General features: G+C 36.6%; 1 protein-coding gene across 1 annotated transcript; it reads right to left on the bottom strand.

Moving 5' to 3' along the window:
* Positions 1-845: 845 nt before the first annotated feature.
* Positions 846-20012, bottom strand: slc7a3b (solute carrier family 7 member 3b). Its single transcript, XM_039766237.1, has 12 exons — positions 19906-20012; positions 11893-12271; positions 11477-11635; positions 10910-11075; positions 9309-9418; positions 8738-8960; positions 8383-8522; positions 8173-8275; positions 7681-7901; positions 7207-7373; positions 3960-4068; positions 846-1731 (listed from the first exon to the last, which is right to left on the bottom strand). Exons 2-12 carry the CDS (start codon positions 12260-12262, stop codon positions 1604-1606), a joined length of 1896 nt encoding a protein of 631 aa, XP_039622171.1. The 5' UTR covers positions 12263-12271; positions 19906-20012; the 3' UTR covers positions 846-1603.
* Between the last annotated feature and the right edge of the window lie 1183 nt (positions 20013-21195).

Below are 21195 nucleotides of genomic sequence, written 5' to 3'. Positions count from 1 at the left end.
CAATTACAAGCAAATCGCAAAGAACTAGAAACGTACACAGATTTTTTTCTTAAGTCCTGCCTATTTGCGGCCCTGACCTCCTCATAAACCTCTTATCCCATTTGTTGGTAAACAGCCCTGCCATTGACTACTGTGTAACACGTAGGAGGACAAATCTCTTACAAGGCATTAACTCGTGCATGTGGCAAGGCTTACTCGTTTGGCCGTTACGAGGCACATAAGAGTACAGAATATAAAAATAAAAAATATTTTGGAGGTATGTGGATTTGACTAAAACCCTCATATGTAAAATACAGTTCATGCAACAATACTGAAGCCTGTGACATAAGTGTCTGCTCCTTCATTTAAAAACAGAAATAATGGTACTAAAAATGACAGCATTCACATTCAAAAACATCAGTGGTGCAATCCCCGATTCTGGAGGGACACACTATTAAAAGGCAGATTCTTCTATGAATTCAGTTCATCTTATTCTTGATGTTGCGGTGGGCTGGTGCCCTGCCCAGGGTTTGTTTCCTGCCTTGCACCCTGTGTTGGCTGGGATTGGCTCCAGCAGACCCCCGTGACCCTGTAGTTAGGATATAGCGGGTTGGATAATGGATGGATTATTCTTGATGTAGGTCTCTGGAATGAAGACAAGCTCATGCCACATACACAGTTAAAGATGACTGAAGCTCTAATGTAAACCTTTTGTATTTTACAAAAATCTAAATAAATACCAATTGCTTGTTGTGTCAATATGATTACAGTGATCCCTCGCTATATCACGCTTCGACTTTCGCGGCTTCACTCTATCACGATTTTTTTCTCATACACGCTTACGTCACTACTCTTAACTGCGAAAGTATTCGATTTATAAATAAAGAATCCTACTTCGCGAAAATTCATTTATCACGGTGGAGTCTGGAACGGATTAACTGTGATAAACGAGGGTTCACTGTACAGTGTAAACTGGGAATATTGGGATAAGATCAAACAGTTTAAGAGTATCACACTGACTTTTCTGCAGACACCTTAAGAGTATCACACTGACTTTTCTGCAGACACCTTAAAACCCACTTGTTAAGATATGCTTAAAAAAGGTCATTACTTTAGGCCATACTTTAAAACACAAAAAGCAGAAATTTGCATGTACACAATATGTAACAAACATAAGCTGCAATAAAATTTTGTAGCTCCTGTTCTGAGCTCTGCATTCCCATTACCCCCTCTTTCCTTAGGGAAACAGATTGCTGATTACTCTCACAGTTAAACAACTGACTAATCAGGCACAAAAGGCTCAAGTAAAAGTAGTATGATTTTAAGAAAACAAACCAGTATTGTCAGATATACACTGTATATACTATCTAACAGGAGCAAGACATTGAAGTGGCAAAATAAAGCACATTTACAAATAGGCAATGAAAACAATGTTTACAACTATACAGCTATTAATTTTTCAAACTTCACTAATTAACATATATACAATAAATACAGATATAAACAATATAATACATTAACAATACTGCACTGCAATATTCACACCGCTCCATTAGCTGCCTTTCCTAGCAACCTGATGCTATGGTGACTTCTGGGCACAGGAACACTCCATTCCCCTCTTTCCTTACGCAAGAGTGGCACTGAGTGCTGAGTCCTCTCCTCGATATATGGGAGTTTTTGCCTGATTGGCATTTTCATTCTTTTCAGATTCCGAACTGTTCCACATTCCATAAGCAAAATAAATAATAAAACCTAAAAGATGCAAGAAAGGAGACGTGTTAAACCCGACATATCTGTCAGTTACAACTGCACACAGGAGTAAGTAGCTTTTTACCCATTCCAGATATCATGAGACATAATCTCAAAACATACTGCCTAACATACAAAATACACCTAGACCAGTGAATACACAAGTAAATTGTATACAATCATATTCAGAAAAGGTGTGGCTGAAAACTTGAATTAATTGAATATGTGGAGGAAAATAAAAAACACTACTTACACAAAATGTCAAATTTACACACAGTTATTCAGAAGTTTTAATCAATTCTTGGTGATAAATATTTGTTATTTTCATTACAATCAGATCTTAAAATGTACCTAATTTAACCAAGTCAATTATGTAATAAAGGATGCTATAATTTGAAATTCTCAGTTCAGAGGGTAATGATGTATTTAAACTGAAACACATTTACACATTTAAAGAGGTTTGGAGTTTCTTATATTTTCGGTTAGAATCTAATCTATGAAAACAGGTTTAGCATTACCTGATAGGAAATACAACACAAAATAGTTGTCATGGGAAATGTAAGTACTGTACAATTTATGAGAAGTATGCAGCCTCAACTTTGTTTTTCAAAGAGGCTAATTGCCTTCAGTCTTTCTGGTATTTTCAGCCAGTGGCTGATATCTACCATTAACTGTATTTTCGTATTTTACACATACCATGTTTTCAATATAGAAACTAGAAGACATCTTTGAAAATGGAATTTGTGGTTTAAAAAAACAGTAATATTTTAACATTAAATATATTTGTGTCATACCATACACTAATGTTCTACTATGAATTCAAAGAATGCTGCTGATAGCTTGCCAAAAAAATGCTCTGCTAAAAACAATATTTTTTGCTATACTGTGCTGCAAAGAATCTAGTAATAACTTCATTAAAAGGTAAAATATGGATAAGCTTCACAGTCTTCAAATGCCTAAAATTCAGATAACTCCCAGGGGCACAAAAAAAGAAAAAGGGATCTGTGGCAGACTACAGTATCACAATAAAATCTTATCACAGCAACACAGAGACAATTGTAATCATAAGTGAATACTTTGAGGAAATAGCTCAAGAATCTAGTAGAACTTCATGTGGGCTATAAACAGATGTAACCTTTCTTTGAATTTGGCCTAATATTTTAGATACTTCATTCACTTATCCTCCCTTGTTGAATTTGTCATTGTTTTCTACTATTTAACTCAATATTTAATACTGGAGCCACCCATAGCTAGCACTCTCAACTAAATATTTTTGCTCAGCATCCACTTTTTCATTGGTAGTATTTTAACTTGACATATATTTTAATTATTTTTAACACTAGAATTCCTGAAGCCTACGAAAAAAAACTTGTAATCCCGGCCCACCTTAAATCCCTTCACCCTCTCCATCAGCATCTTTTGTTTTGTAAATGTGTGATAAGCACAAGCAGCAAGCAGCCTGCTATCCCATTCCCCCCACCGCCGCTGAAAGGGCAAAAAGCTCTCCAAGCTCAAGCCTTGATTATCTGGGAGTGAGGTACCTGGGGATGTATAGGGTAAAAAATATATCGTTATTTGGAACACATGCATTTCATGTGTGTTCCAGATACTGATGGAGAGATGTGAAGGGATTTAAGGGGGGTGTGTTAATGTACATTTTCAAAGTAACAACAGATTATTTTATGTCCGGCTACTAAAAATAAAGTAACATCATTGTTTTTGGCTGCTCAAAGAAAGCCAGTGTGCTGTTCCAAATATTACAAATTTCATACGATTCTATCGACAAATCGATCATGTTTTTTGCATATCAATCCATTATTTGTCATATAAAGTATTTTATGCATGTAAATGTAAAACTATTTAATAATCTTTTCTTTTTAATTGATTTTGAGACTATGAAGCAATATTTATACATCCCTTTATGGAATACATGACTTTTTTTTAATTATCACCTAACTAGCTCTTTCATAGAATTTCTGGTATGCATTAATAAAATAATTTTTTTAATTGAAATAGGCTCCTCAGTTATTTTTTCATAACTGAAACATAAGTTTCTACAAAATATTCCATTGCACTTCTATTAATTATCCTGCATTTTCCATTGCACTTGTATCAATTATCTTGCAGTGTATTTATCTACTAAAATAATAATGGGTGAGTAAGGATGCTTCCCCAATCAAATAGTATTCCCTTCTGCCTATATACAGCTCAGCTCTTCACAATACACTTACCGATAGCCATCCAGACACTGAAGCGCACCCAGGTGCCACCACTCATTTGCATCATGAGGTAGACATTTACAAAAATGCTTATCAGTGGAAGGATGGGCAGAAAAGGTACCTGCGAACATATAAAGAAAAAAACCTAAATGTACACTCAGATTATTTTTTATTACATTCTTGTACTAATACAGTCATATGAAAAAGTTTATTAATTCTCTTAATTCTTTGGATTTTTGTTTATCATTGGCAGAGCTTTCAAAGAAGCAACTTCCTTTTATGACATGCCTTATGGAAGCAATAGTATTTCAGCAGTGACATTAAGTTTATTGGATTAACAGAAAATATGCAATATGCATCATAAAATAAGACAGGTGCATAAATTTGGGCACCCCAAAAGAGATATTATATCAATACTTAGCTGAGCCTCCTTTTGCAAATATAACAGCCTCTAGACACCTCCTATAGCCTTTGATGAGTGTCTGGATTCTGGATGGAGGTATTTTTGACAATTCTTCCATACAAAATCTCTCCAGTTCAGTTAAATGTGATGACTGCTCAGCATGGACAGCCTGCTTCTTATTATCCCATACATTTTCGATTAAATTCAAGTCAGGGGACTGTGATGGCCATTCCAGAACATTGTACTTCTCCCTCTGCATGAATGCCTTTGTAGATTTCGAACTGTATTTTGGGTCATTGTCTTGGAATATCTAACCCCTGCGTAACTTCAACTTTGTGACTGATGCTTGAACATTATCCTGAAGAATTTGTTGATATTGGGTTGAATTCATCTGACCCTCAACTTTAACAAGGGTCCCAGTCCCTGAACTAACCACACAGCCCCACAGCATGATGGAACCTCTACCAAATTTGACAATAGGTAGCAGGTGTTTTTCTTGAAATGCAGTGTTTTTCTTCCACCATGCACAGTGCTTTTTGTTATGATCAAATAACTCAATTTTTTCCTCATCAGTCCAAAGCACTTTGTTCCAAAATGAATCTGGCTTGTCTAAATGAGCATTTTCATACAATAAGGGACTCTGTTTGTGGCGTGAGTGTAGAAAGGGCTTCTTTCTCATCACCCTGCCATACAGATGTTCACTGTGCAATTTGCGCTGAATTGTAGAACGATGTACAGATACACCATCTGCAGCAAGATGTTCTTGTAGGTCTTTGGAGGTGATCTGTAGGTTGTCTATAGCCATTCTCTCAATCTGTGCATATGCCTCTCCTGTATTTTTCTTCGCCTGCCAGACCTGGGTTTAATAGCAACTGTGCCTATGGCCTTCCATTTCCTGATTACATTCCTTACAGTTGATACTGACAGTTTAAACCTCCGAGATAGCTTTTTGTAGCCTTCCCCTAAACCATGATACTGAACAATCTTTGTTTTCAGATCTTTTGAGTTATTTTGAGGATCCCATGCTGTCACTCTTCACAGGAGAGTCAAAGGGAATCACAACATGCAATTGACCACCTTAAATGCCTTTTCTCATGATTGATCACACCTGTCTATGAAGTTCAAGGCTTAACAAGCTATTCCAACCAATTTGGTGTTGCAAGTAATCAGTATTGAGCAATTGCATGCATTCAAATCAGCAAAATTACAAGGAGCTGCGGTGGGTTGGCACCCTGCCTGGGACTGGTTTCTGCCTTGTGCCCTGTGTTGGCTGGGATTGGCTCCAGCAGACCCCCGTGACCCTGTATTCAGATTCAGCGGGTTAGAAAATGGATGGATGGATGGAAAATTACAACGGGACCCAAATTTTTGCACAGCAGTTTTCACATTTGATTTCATACAACTAAATACTGCTTCACTAAAAATCTTTGTTCAGAAAACACCCCAGTACTCAGGTGTTCCTGGGAAATGAAAGACATACCACTGTTATCTTTTTTGTTGTAAGTAGAGTAAATTATTATGCAGGCTGAGAGGGGTTCCCTAACTTTTTCATATGACTTGTCCAGACCATGAGGGGGCGAGCGACCTGATTGCACTGGGGGCCACAGGTGCAGAGCTTGGAAGCTCAACCCTGTAGGGGCCCGTGGTGATCGCCAGTGGGCGCCCTGGTGCCTGGAGAGCCCTGCACCTCAGAAAACTGGGGACATCTGGAGGGCTTCCAGGTGCGCAGCCGGCACTTCTGCCAAACACAGGGGAGTGTCGGGAAGCACCTGGAGCCCATCCCGGCTTGTATAAAAGGGGCCGCCTCCCTTCATTCGATGACTGGAGTCAGGTGGAAATGGATGGGAGTCTTGCGAAAGAGGAGTGGAGGCAGCCTGAAGAAAGGCACTGGAGAGAGAGACCTGGACTTTGTTAGATTGGAACTGGAGGCACCGGGTTGTGTACCTTGAACTTGTAAATATTGTAAATAAATATGTGTGTGTTGCGTGACAAACTGTTGTCCGTCTGTCTGTGTCCGGGTCTCGTTCTACAGACTGTATATTCTCAATAACACCAAAAAGGTACATTTTCTGATTTTTGTAAAGTAACTCTTAAGCCTGTTTAAACTAAACTGAGACTTGGGGCTATCCAGAGTCTAGTCCAATAGAATTGGGTGCAACAAGAAGAACAGATCCTGCTCCTACACATAAACATACATGACCAATTTAGAACCAATCAAATTGCACATCTTTGGGATGTGTAAAGAATACAAGAAGAAATGCCACAAAGACTCTGGAAAATGCACAAACCCATAAAGACAACTGGACAAGATATGAACCCAAGGAGCTGGATTCATGAGGTAGTAGAACTAACCACTGCATGTTTCTTGGAGTCTGTGGAGTTTTTCCTCAAGTGTTCCAGTATAACCTTAAAGTCAAGTATTTCAATTTGATTGGCAGCTCTAAATTAGCAAATGTGAGTAAAATGTCCATAAGTGGTCCATTCTTGTGTTTTTTGAAAAAATGATATTCCACCATGAAAACTGATGATATACCACCATGTCAAGTTCAGAAAATAAATTAACAAAGAAATCAATCAATATAAAATAGTTACAAATGACACCTGTAACAAAGTGTATGTTTCTTCCATTTTAAAAGTAAACATGTAGATCATCACGATTAAGTTTTCATTGTTTCTTCAGAGGACACTTATATTGCAAAAACTGTTATTAATAGTGAATTATGGCCAGTTTTTACCCCTTGGGCCAAGTAAACAGGCTCAGGAATTTAAATTATTCACAGCTGAAACAGCCAGACCTCAAGAATTTATCAGTAACAGCAATCCACAGAAATTTCCAAACATTAATGCACCTCTTACCTTAAACAACAGGGATTCTTTGCTCTCAGGTTGTCTCCAGATGATAATGGTACAAACAAGGGACACAACTACCAGCACAGAGCAAAATGCAATCCACAAAATGTCACCATTTGCTATTCTATCAAGTTGAATAGCCAAAATGTAGCAAAGTACAGTGAAGATGGCAACTGCAGAAAAATACAGGCAAGATAACTAGATTATTACCTGAAATTTATTAAATTATGAAACATCTACCCCATTAACATGAGACAGAATGTAAAAATTATATCCATATATAATAATTTAAAAAAACATTCAACAGCACTTTTTCCCCCTACACAAATTAAACCTTGTGTAGCAGTTTCCATAAATCCCTGAACATGTTTCTATAAAGACTAATAAAGCGGGAGAAAGGTTTGCTTATACTTTGAATTTATCATAAATCTTTGCAAATGATTTACAAACAATTAAGAAAAAAATATCACATCAACTTACAGATAACAGCTGTGGTAATATAGACGATTACTCCAGACATCTTGGTTGGAATTTCAGAATTTGGCACAAACAGAAGCCTAATGTGAAACTTGTTTTTCAGTGGCGTAATTCCAACAGTACATTCGTCTGCAGTATCAGCATCATTCATTGCTGTTTTCTCTCCATTTAGCTCTACCATACTTTCAAATTTATCATCATTGTTAAGAGAACCTGGTTGGTATCTGCCAGAATAAATATTAAACAGTATCTTAGAATACTATTGAAAATGTGTTTTGTCTGATTTTGAGTCACTGCACAAGGTCAGCACAACTTTCAGATTAACATTACAGGCCATTACAGATTAAAATTCTCATAATAACTAAACTTCTGAACATGCAAACGCAGGACTAGAGATATGTCAGGTTAGACCAACTGATTTCATAAGCACAACAAACTGCAAATCTAGCCTGTTTAATTGATACAGAGCTTTAACAAATACGTTTTTGTATTTACCTGAGAATGAGTACACAAACTGCCACAAGAGAATAGGCCAAAAGAGTCCCAATTGACATAAGGTCTACCAAGTCTGAAAGCTCAAACAAGAAAGCCATCAAAGCTGTAAAAAAAAAAAACTTATTTTTTTGGTCACATAATTACATTTGCATCCAAAGAACAAAATACAACAGCCACATTTATGAAAATTTTTGTCTAGTTATATCACACCTGCAACGAATCCAGACACAATTGTAGCCAGAAGTGGAGTTTTAGTTCTCTTGTTCATTCGAGATAGAAAACGGAAAAGAAGGCCATCTTCTGCCATGGCATAGATGACCCTTGGCATGGGAAACATGGAACCTAGCAGACTGGAAGAGGCAAACACATTGATCAATTGTGAGGTTGGATTGTTTTTAAAGGATTAGGTTGATTACTTAAAAATGTTAGTAAGGATTTAGTTACTTCAACATTAATTTTGTTAGTTTATTTTGAAATTTAACATAAAATAAAATGCCAGCAAAGTATTTACTCAAAAGTGACTTTGACTTATCCAAGACAATTTTCACCAAAATAGTAGACTTACCTCGTTGACAGAGCACAGAGAGAACCAACTGCAACAATATAGTGTGCTGGACCCCAGCCCACATATCTGAAGGCTTCAGGAAGAGGGCTCCGGTCATTAAGCATATAATAAGGCATCATGAGTGTAAGGGCTGCAGACACGCCAAAGTAAGCAAAGAAGCAGATCAGCAAAGAAGCAACAATTCCTATAGGTATTGAGCGCTGGGGATTTTTTGCTTCTTCACCTGTTAAAAAAAATACAATATACTGAAATATTTCCAAATTTATTTCTAGTTGTTATTCTCAGGCTGAAGAATCTTTACATAAAAAATCTATTAATACTATTGAGCATGAAGACTGACTCAACAATCGTTTATATTTTAATGTTAACCATCTCAAAGAACAAAGGTAACAGCTTTTAACTCGAAGAGTATAAATTCACTATTAGGATATACATTTGTGTGGTGTTACAAATGGTAATATATTGTATTGTCTTTAAATGGAAATGGATGCAGTCTTTAAAAAAAGAGGGAATATTCTTTTAAAGAAAAATGTAAATATATTCTAAGGATTAGAAAGCAAAAAGCACTTACTAGTAGTGGCAATGCAGTCAAAACCCACAAAAGCATAGAAACACGTGGCTGCACCTGACAAGACTCCACTAAATCCAAATGGAGCAAAACCTCCTGTTCCAAATTGAGTACTATATGTAAGAGAGAAACACAAATTAGCCAAAAAGCTTAACAGGCAAAAAACAAATGTCAATTTTTCATGCTTACTTCTAAAATGCTGTTATGAATAAGACTATAGCTGCTGCAATGTATACTCACAGACATGCTTATATACAGAGAGAGGTTACAAATTTCATTGAATGGCTTTAGTCACCTCACAAAATATCAGAAAGTTTTTGGAAAATGAAACACACACAATTTAAAATGCCTTAAAGATAAAAAAATAAATATGCTGTTTGCCAAGTATTCAATGACTGTGGTATGGATGTTTCAAGTTTACAACGGTGAAAAACAATAAACTAAAAGCTGGTGGGGGTGTTAGATTACGCAACTAAAATCATTGGGACTGACAAATAGCACAGCTTTGTGCAGACTTTAAGAGTTTCACACTTCCAAAGTATTGCAAGTTTGACAAATTTTACAACCAGCAACGTGCTGGCTGATAGAATAGGAATGTTTTCTAGGTGTAGTGAGTCAAGCTGCAATCTTTGCCATTTCATTTTCCTTTTTCTATTCAGTTGTGGCACAACAAAGGAGACATCAGACAAATGAGGCTCTGTTCTGCTTGTGTGGATCAAAACACCAGTGTTCCTCTTTTCCTTGAGATTGAACTATACTCCCAGTTGAGCACTCATTGGTTGTCAATTCTTGCACAAACATAATTCTGCCCATTCAACTTAAAGCAAAATTAACTAGTTTGTTGAATTAGCTGACTCACAGACTAAATAGCATGTCAACAGGACTGATGCAACTGCCCTCCCACAGTCTGCAACTAAAAATAGCTGGAAAAGCTGGTTGGTGTGACATGGGCTTAATGAGGATACAGTTCAACAACAATTGCCAAACCCCACTAAGTCAATTATTAAGACTGAGACTATTTTCTAAACTAGAAAAAAAAACTGAAGACTAAAGAACATTCCAAACAAGTTAAAAATAAAAAAATACATAAAGCAGGACAAAAACTAAAACATTTTGGATGCTCCAATGATAAGTGCTGGTTTAAACGGCAGGTTGTGATATCTGCATCAGACCTCCCATATGCTCCTTAAAGAAAGAAAAGGTTATCTCCGAAACTCGAAACTGTACAAGCAATGACGAGATATGTAAGAGAAAGAAATCTGTCTTGGACTTATTTCAAGTGAGAATTCTTTAGTAGTATGTCACTTAGTAAAGGTGAACAATCTAGAGTAAATCTGTCTGGAATAATGGGACAAAGCCAATCCTTAACAGTTTACAAAACTGATATATACTTATCCCAAGGGACGAAAAACCTTATTGCTGAAAAAGAAGACTCCACACAATATTAACAGTGTGTGCATTGATTACTTATCCAAACAGCATAGTCTTTATCTATTTTAAAAAGTATTTTTAAAAATAATTATGACTTGAATCCTACAGTATAGGATTTGTTTATCAAAAATTGTAATACAAAAAAAATTGAAATGATTCATTGAGTGAGATACCTGTTTAAACCTGTGAAATTTGCAAAATCTTCTTCACCCAAACTCCAGTTCTTCACATCACCCTTCACAAATCCAGATATGATGACAAATGACAATACTACCAAGTTTATTCCAGTGAAAATCTTGTTTACAAGTGCTGATTCACTCACTCCAAATGCCAGTAATGCTAAATTGACAAAACACATACATTTTATAAATGGCACACAAAGACAATAAAAAAAATTGTTCCTTAAAGAACACTCTTAATATACTTTCCCTAATTAATTAACAAATCTTAAAAACACTTAATGCTCACTTTTATGAAATGCCTCATCAATTAAATACAGTATATACTACTAGCTATCTTTGCTCCAAAATAAGATTTCTAAATGTTATTTTTATTGTAATCAAATGTTTATTATGTTTTATATAGAAATACAGTCACAAAAACAGGAAGCAGAAAAAAATTAATAAACAAGTTTAGAATATGAGTGAATGAAACTCAGTGTAAAAGTATTCATCATGTAATTACACAATAACTGCACTTTTAAAAAGATGGGATGTTAGAAGAATACATGTAGAGCTCACCTGTCAACAGCATCACAAGTATTAAAGCGAAAAAATCAGGATATTCAGCCAAAACACCTGGCACTTTAATAGAGACTGAATGTTTAAAGAAAGAAGAAATCCTTTCCTCTATCAGAGTGTCAAAAGTGGAGCTCCATGCACGCGCTACGCTAGCAGTGCCTATGAAAGAAAATGTACACAAAAAGAAAAAGCTTAATGTGGCAAATGTTCCAACAGGTGCATCAGAATGATATTCTGTTCACAGATTAGTACAGTTCACATTAACAATCTTGCCTTTTCCCAAATTTAATCATGTCAAAATACATAAACCTTACAGACATTGTGTACATATTTAAATATCAACAAATAATGAAACTGAAATTTTCATAAATTAAACATGTTTCTGACATCAGATTTAATACAAAATGCGCACTCACCAATGACATAGGAAAGAATCAGATTCCAGCCAGTTATAAATGCCCAGATTTCTCCAACTGTAACATAGCTGTATAGGTAAGCAGAACCAGTCTTTGGAACCCGGGCACCAAATTCTGCATAGCAAAGACCAGCAAGGACAGAGGATAAAGCAGCAATTAGGAAGCAAAGAACAATAGCAGGTCCTGCCTTATCCCTGGCTACTTCTCCTGCTAGTACATAGACGCCAGCACCCAGAGTGCTTCCAACACCCAGTGCAATTAGATCAATTGTTGACAAACAGCGTGCAAATCGAGATTCCTCTTCGTTGAAATTTAGAGTACGTCTTCGCAGCAACATCTGTCCAAATTTACTCATCTTTTTACTTGCCATGATGAATACCTGGGAAAGGGAATAGATTGGTACAATTCAGAATCAAAGAAAAAAATGTTTAATTTGTTTTAGAAAAACACAAATACTCCATTAAAATTAAATCTACATACAGATACCATTCATTTAATATTGGACATCTATTCTACTTGTACATACAGACAAGCTGTATGTGTGTATTATAAGGAATAATAGTAATAACTATATATACTAACTAAATAACTAAAAAAACACAACTGAACACTTCCCTTTAAAGTCTCAAGTTCTTGCTGCATAAACACTCCTCAATGTTGAATTTTCATCAACTTCTTCCTCCTTCCTCTTATAACGCCAGTACTTTTATATTAGAATTACTAACCAATGCGTTGTTTCCTCGTATCCTTTATTACTACCTTTATTGCACTGAATTGGCATGACCGATGGAGTAAGCTTTTAACATGACATTTCTAACATCAGATTCCAAGAAGTCAAATTTCCAGTCATTACAGTAAATAGTACAACTTCCTGATACTATACAAAATGCAACGCAACATAAACACTTCCTGAACTCATTATTATACATTTGCAGTTAAATGACAAAACCTTTAGCTAATTCATGAATATAAAACAGGTCTCCAATTTAGTTAAGATCTATCATTTCATAAATGGTTTCCTTGGACAGCCCCTCAACAATAATATAAAGATGATTAAGGTATGTGGTCTTACAATGACTGAGGCTTATAAGCATAGCACATTGCTTGAATTGAAAAGTTGCAAAAGAAAGGCAAGTCTTGTGCAAAAACAAAAGTAATGATCCACAAACCTAGTCACAATAGTACAGTCCATTTTACTGAGGGAAAAAAGGGCAATCCTCATGTCAAATACAGTACATTTCCTAGTCCTTGTGCATATTAAGCTGAGGAAAATGTGACACATACAGTTCTATGAAAAATAATGTGTCTCATTTCTAAGGTAGATACCATTTCAAATAAATATATTCATTTTACTTCCTATAATACAATCTCCTTAAAGGATATGAAATACAAAACCCTGTGCTTTCAGACAAAAATCACTTCCTTCTGTGAAATACTTAAGTCTCCTTCTAGAATAGAGAACATTGGCACGTTACATAAAATTGCCAATGATCTCGAAGATGAAAAGGTACATAATTGACAGAAAGTAATGCAACTCTTGGGCTACATTTCTAATTCCTTATACATATTTACCAGAGGAAGTCATTTAATACCTGTAAAAAAAACACATATCAAAATACTCACAAGAAATTTAAACAACCAATTGCAAGCCGACCCCAAATGTATTTTAACAATGTTAGTGATTAAAATGTTCCCCCTTTATAAAGATTTACCTGAATGGTAAAGAAAAATAATTTAATTTCTATGTGGTCCAGAGCCAATGAACATTAATATTACTTCTAAAAGTCTACAGGCTTCTTTTCTCCTACATTAATCTATTTTTGTTTTTATCTTTGTATTAATTCTAACGTTTAAAAAATAAACTGCACAGAATGAAAAATAACTATTTTAATTAAACAAGTAAATTAGAGATAAAATCTACAAATTAACAATTAAATGGACAATATTCAAGTCTTTAAGTAATAACAAATGTTAAAGAATGACAATACTGTTAACTAAACCTGAACACTTTATTTTGCTTGTACAGGACATCCCTCATGCCATTCTTTTCTGACCTGCTGTTTCAGATTTGGCATTGTGATTATGACTAAAGCCTATCACCACATCAGCTTTTTAAAATGATTAATGACTTGCATCAATAATCTACCACACCCTATGTCTCCACCTGCAGCAAGGAAAGGCCACACTACACACCAGCATACATCACAAATCATATCCGAGGTCCTTAAATATGAATACAAACAGGCCAAAAAAAAAACCTGCAAACATGTTTGCCTTCTAAATCTTTTCATGAAGACTTCAAGGCAGGATGCGACAATCCCTACCCCCATGTCCTTTAAGAAACATGAATTATAAAGTTTTATTTTAATTTGCTGCATTACATTTTGTATTTAGTTCCTACTTTTATTTGTAAATGTACAAAAACAGTTCAAAATAAGAATAAAATAAATAAAACATTGGGAACCTGGGGTCTGAGTGTATCTGAAATGTATCAGCCTGCTATGCAATGTAATTGCAATGGCCAGACTAAAAGATCCCAAGATACATAGCAACCCACCTTCAAAACTAAACTGAAAAAAATGTTTTTACACATATTTCACAAAGCAATGCTGCAACGGAAGCCAACTTCGAAACTATGAAAAAGTGGATATATTTATTATTAAAGATATTTTAAGATTGCCTCTCATTTTTCAACAAAATAAAATGGATCATTTTGTAAAACACATCAGGCACCAGATTCTACACAAAAGTCAACTAGACTTTTATTATTTTATTCATTTTCACTCGTAGTGTACATTTATCAGTATCATAAATTGTGCACTAGAGCCAGCAATCTCGATTGTTGTTGACAGTGAGGAACATCATGCTTGCACTAGTTTCTTTCCCATCACAGACAAAAACTTGTAATGCCAACTGGATTTACTATGCTAAAAAATAATGCCACATTGCCTCTTCAGATTAAATAAACTCCAAGATTAAATACATTACTATCATTAAAAAAAAAAAATATATATATATATATATATATATATATATATATATATATATATATATATATATATATATATATATATATATATATATACACATACATACATACATACATATAATCACATATACATATACAGCAAGAGCCAACAATACTTTCATAAGGAATGTTCAGTGCACTCTGCTGGGGAACTAAATTCAGTCTTCTTTATAATTAATAGTCAACTCTCTGTGCGGGCACTGGAAGAAGAAATAACATTGGTACACAAAGCCTTCCTTGTTGGGGCAGAAATTCCAGAGAACATAGCCCTGTGCCAAGCCATGCAGAGTGATATTCAAACATCTGAAAACCCATGCAGAGTCACAGAACAATCACATAAGGCTTAGACTAGGATTTAACTTGTCCAGACCGGTTTGAGATTTTAAAAGCTGACTCTGCTCCAGCTCAATTGTGAAATCATAACTGAGGCTGTTTCCATAAAACCAATGTCAGAGGAAGAATGACTAGAGTCTACACAAGACCCAATCAGTTCCTAAAAAGAAAGCACAATATTACAGTATAGCACTATAAAGCTGAATGATGATGTTAGTAGTGTGCAAATGTGCAGCTCCCAGTTCATCTACAATTGTCACTTTCTAGTACCTAAACTAGGAGTGAAAAGGGTGCAACTACGGAGAAGTGAAAATTCATTGCTTAAGAAACCAAACCAAGCCATTCAGTTCTTCTCAAGGCAGACAGGATCAATTATTAAATAGTTTCGACAGACGATATTCTCTTAACAAAGCCCCATGAATGGAGAGTATCAGACAAGTGGAAAATAAATAAATAAATAAATAAAATTTTAAAGACACTCTCTCCCTTGGTGCTATATTTAGGGATGCAGCTCAACAGCTCCCTGTCCTCTGTACTTTTCATTTACTTATTTGGATGATGCCATTATCCAAGGCAAAACAGAGCATTTATGATACATTTAGTTACATTTCTATTGGTTTTCCAATTGAAGCACAGGCAAGTCAAGTGACAGTCACAGTCACTCAGTGTCAGTAGCTGGACTTGAACCCACAACATGAGGGACTGAAGCCCAAAGCCTTAACCAGTACGTACTGCCTATATATATAATTCTCATTTGCAAAACTAACAGGACAGTGTCATCATGAAAAAAGGAACTGGTTAATGTAACACTTTCAGCTAAGCCTGGGTTAAGTTTTGCATGTCTAAGGACATTCGATGTCAAATTGGAGATATGCTTACCCAGAAAAACCAACCTTCATAACAAATGTCTGTGCTTTGTACTTTACTTGTTTTCCCATTACAGACAGGATCAGGTGTGAGAAGAGCATATTCCGGCAGCACTGGAAACAAAGTAAGAACCAGTCCTTAAGAGGACTTGCTAGTTCATAGCAGTGGGTACATTCACATACTTTCTCTTATCAGGCTAACTTACATACATTCACCAGTTAACAGACAAATCTCTAGGATAAAAAAAGGAAACTGCCACAAACAAGAAGAGGTGAAGGCAGACTTCATAGTGCACCACCTAAACCAGTAATGCTGTTCTGTAAAAGATATTCAAGTGACTAACAATTACAAAAGACAAAAATATACATATTTCTCTGCAGCAGTGTCCATGACACAGGGTGGCAAAACATGAAAAACCTCGAGCTTGAACTTCTAAACACCAACAGGGATTGACCAGTGCAGTTCTCACACACCAGAAGAGGGAAAATGTAATCTTTAACCAGTGAAGCAGTGGCCATGTGACTCTGCTAAGAGGATTACCTGAGCAGCTGACTGAAGGTACGGGTCACTTACAAATACAAGTCTAAATGCATTAAATGGCACCAGGTTTCAGCAGATCATGGGAAACATTGAAGTTGACAGCCTTTTTGTTTGAATGAAACCTATACCTGTCACTCAGATCTCATAATCAAAATTATTTAAATTTATCAAAAGCTACTGCCTTTACTTCAGGCAGAGATGAAAATGATAAACTATGTAAATCCACAGGGCACAACTAAATTAACTGCAGCCCCTGAAAGCACTGTGACATGTTTCTAAATTGTCATTAGAAATGCAGCCACATGAAATAAAATGTATTCTCATTAAACTTCAGTTTATTTGCAGATGGTTAAACATAGATGCCAGCTTTCTCTGTGTGGGTCTGCATAACTTACTAAAAGGGTGCGATTTCCACCCACACTCTGCCCACTTTGCCTTTATGAATATGCATCTGTTCTCTTCCTGTGTACTGAAGAGCATATGATCCACTCAAAACACCCGCAGGTAAAGTACACATCAAGGCTAGCACTTGACTACTGATGGCTAAGCTTAAAATCAAACTACACAGTTCGAAGAGATTATAAACAAGAATTAAGTGTCCAGTACCACCAACTCGCCACTAAAATGGTCTTAACTGCATTTCTCTCTTTTGGTGTTAACTTTTTAAACATGCTGCCACACCAAGGAAAACTTCACTAATATGTGTCAAAATGGCCTCAAGAGTAATTAGATATTTAAAAAATAAAAGACCTTACAGAAGTGTCTCCTATTTGAAATGGGATTAACAGGCACTGCATTATTAAATGTCCTGTACTTACTGCAAATGACCCCTGGGCACACAGTCTGCACTCTTTTAGCTCTATACCATATCATAAAGCACAATTACCAGGACCCCAGGTTACTGCTAACAAAGATACAAATTTGATACAGGGACAAAAACACATCAGTACATTTCAAGTTTAGAGAATCTACATAGATTGTCAGAGCATATCAACAATAAAAAGTGGGATAGCACTTCACTTGTGAATGAAGATGTGCCCACTGCCCGATCTAAGCACAACGTTTATTATCTTAAGAGACATCAAACCAGACATCTGCACCGAAAATACACCATTACAAATATATCACTGGCAAAAAGAGTGTCAGCTGCCCTAGTGTTCAAAGTAGGATGGGATGGAGGATGTAGACCCCCAGGTGCAACAGACTTATTATCTCCTCTCAAGATTCACCAGCAAATTTACAATTTCTCCAAGCCCAAAGGCTGAGATCAGATAAACAATGGGTGTGAACAAGACTGTGCCATGCTGGCATCTGGTTATTGTGTAACTTGCCAAACCACGACACCATGTACGATTGGAACAGTAAATGGAAATTTGATGGATTAGACTGAAATAAGGTTTTCATGAGCTTTGTATGATTCTGAATACAACATGTTTCACACAATTATTTAATCTGTCTTGCGACATGGTCAATTGCTTGCATATTAAATGTATAAGTTATAACCTAATTATTTACTTGGTAAATCGGTTAATTATAAAAGATATAATATAAAGAAGACTTGACAACAAAAAGATCAATTCCTACAGCCAATAACATACAACTTTGGCGAGTTTGTATCCGGCTCGTAAAAGAGAAAGATCTACGCCAGGGAGAAACCACTCTACTTCTTACGATTACGGGGAAACACACACACAGTCATGGGCGGAAAAAAGTCACACTGTGTACTTCCGTTTAATATGATAAACCGTAAAAACGATCACAGCACAAAATGCCCGCCTGGTCACCTTAATCAATATAATAAAACAGAAATACACTGTTTTATTCAGACCAAGAACTCCACAAATTCTCTTCTGCGTCTGCCTTCGCTCCCAATTGATAAAGGTTAAAGTGAGTTACAGCCCAGAGGACTGTCACTCCAAACAGACCAGGCCATGATGTGCCCTCGTATTTGCTGCTTACTTCTACTTTTAATCTTATAGGTGGTCTTTTTCTAGGGTACTGAAATCCTTGTACTGTAAAGGAAACACGCCATACCATCGCCAATGGCCACAGATTACCATGTAGCTCGGATAACTGAGCAGACCGTTTTGATAAGTGACTTAATGTTAAACTTCTAAACACAAATAATCAAAGTTGCAATCCAACCGCTCAGATATTTACAACGGAAGTTGATAAGAAGAGCGCAAGAATCGTGAGCCTTTCAAGTATCAGTCCTTATTTGGGCAGCTAAGGAAGTGGCTGATGCAATTATACTACATATTGCAAGCGGGAACCAGACTATACCAGAGCGTTTATTTTCACATGAGACGTCTACTACATAATTACAGAGTGCTTATCATCAAAATTAAAAACAATCTGATTACCAAAAAACGCGTACATTGTTAAAAAAAATTCCTCGCGGCGCTATGAAATTCGCGACGGGCAACGTTTGTTTACTATGATCATCGCCTTCTGAAGCACGCGCGGTAAAACAGTCGAGAAAAACGGAAAGCGGTAACTTGAGAAAAGGCGCGCGTGAAGCAGCGGCGACTTGGGGGTCACCTAGCTGGCGCTAACCTTAGCTATGCCCCTACATTCAAACGCATCCGCGTGCTCTGAATTCATACATTGTGCTCGACACTCCGATTTCTTCCGTAAATATTGATATTCACTTTTATTCAGTTTCTCAAACTGTTTAGCCTGTTGAGATGTAATTTTGCCGGATCTTAGAACAAAGACGATGTAGGGGCGGAGAGTCATATGGACAAGGGCAGGAAAGAAACCGGCATCGTGGTGGCGGGCCATGACAGAAGAGAGCTCAGGGATAGCAACACACAACACTATGGCTTCACTTTCACACGGCCCGGCGGCGAAAAATGTGGATGGGTAATAAAACGATAAGAAAAAAACGCATTAAATAAAATTAATGATAAAACGCTGTGCGTATGTGGATACGCTTGCGTGGCTGATGCAAACCGGTTATTATCGCCAGTCAAAAACTTCAGCAAATGGCTGGCATCGTGTACCTTTAGAAAGTGACATTTTATTATTAATAATGTAATGTCTGGAACTAGAACTATTCACTGAAACCATCTACGCCAGCGATTATCAGCTAGCCCCCGAAAAGTACAACGTTGCCACAACAAACATGATTACATATGCCACCTCTAGTACTCGTGCCATCGACCGAATATATATAATATATTTGACCTTCGTCACTACAGAAATTCATCTGAATACCTGAAGAATGCTGACGATTACCTTACCTTTTAAAATGCAGCCAGGGACAGATCAGTGACGAAAAGTGCAAGCGGGCAAGGAAGCCTATAATGTGTACAATCCGCGGTCTCCTTCTCTAATGACTGTATTCGTATCGGCTCGTCTATTAACTCGAGAAATACAACGGGAATGGGCGGGTCCAAACGATTGCGTCATTTCTTTCCATTCATCACAGCTATGTACAGACGTAATTACTCACCCAAGGCTGCGTTCGGTAGTGCAGAATGTACAACTGATGTGCAATCAGCATCTGATAGTAAAGTATGCCACAATCTTCGATGTTTTCTTTGCTAATAAGTCTAAACACTACTTTGCAAAATCTGCGCCATTTTCTGTTTAGTTTAGTTTTGAATCGAATTAGTTGTGACAGACAGGCGAAGACTTCAATCGGAATGGACTAGCCTCTCCGTATGTTATTCCAGTACTTTACGGGTCATGTACAAAACTGAATAACTGGACTGTTCTGCTATTTACACGTAATCGCATTCATTACGTTTGCTGCTCTTGATTAGTCTGGTTAGCCTAACGGATTAGTATACCGTAAATTATGGGTCTTACGTAGTGTCGCGTTTAGCTAAGTGCTTAGTGTGATTTTACAAACACAACATTACTTTTTAGCGTTTGGTAAAGCTGGCCTTTTGCCTGTTGATGCCATCAGATTACGGGTTCACAGTTTGGATTGAAGAGAGCAGACATTGCATACTTAGGCAATAAATAAAGAGTTTAAATGGATATGCTCGAGGAGTATCCAATTTAACTATTTGGTGAGTGGGAGTGTATCCAGCCAGTTACTGGTTCAGGACACGTGAGGCACACTCTTTAACACCACTATCTGACGGCGCCAAAAGGTAACATGCACGATATGGAAAGTAAATAATAGTATGTAGTGAAAAATCAAGGGGATCTGGGAAGAACATTTAAACTCCACACAGACAGAGAAAGACGAAAATTCTATCCAAATTAAGTGAAAGGCAAAAGCATTAATGGCTGCACGTCGTTGACACCCAGTGGTCCACTATTAATTATGAAATTAAAACAGGTACAGTTTTACACATACAGAGAGAACAATTTGAAAAGTTTGGGCCTGGGCGCTCTGTAACTTTGCACATTCCCCAGCTGTTCATGTGGGGTTTATAAGTTTTCTTCTATGTAGTGTTATTTAAGTTGATTGGCAGTTCAGATTTGACTTTTTGTGAGTGGGCTGGCATGCCCAGTATTGGTTACTGCCATTTGTCTGAACTGCCATCTCCAGTTCTCTGTATCCCAGTAATTTACTA

The sequence above is a fragment of the Polypterus senegalus genome, chromosome 10 (assembly GCF_016835505.1).
Source record: "Polypterus senegalus isolate Bchr_013 chromosome 10, ASM1683550v1, whole genome shotgun sequence".
Lineage (NCBI taxonomy): Eukaryota > Metazoa > Chordata > Cladistia > Polypteriformes > Polypteridae > Polypterus > Polypterus senegalus.
The sequence above is the reverse complement of the archived record's forward strand: the minus strand, read 5'-3'. Positions and strand labels throughout refer to the sequence as shown.

Excerpts from the sequence above, each read along its gene's own strand:
- slc7a3b (XM_039766237.1), bottom strand. The coding sequence starts at position 12,262 with ATGGCAAGTAAAAAGATGAGTAAATTTGGACAGATGTTGCTGCGAAGA. Across the intron at positions 11,076-11,476 it reads ACTTGTGATGCTGTTGACAG|CATTACTGGCATTTGGAGTG; the intron begins GTGAGCTCTACA and ends TTGTCAATTTAG. Across the intron at positions 4,069-7,206 it reads AAGAATCCCTGTTGTTTAAG|GTACCTTTTCTGCCCATCCT; the intron begins GTAAGAGGTGCA and ends ATATGTTCGCAG.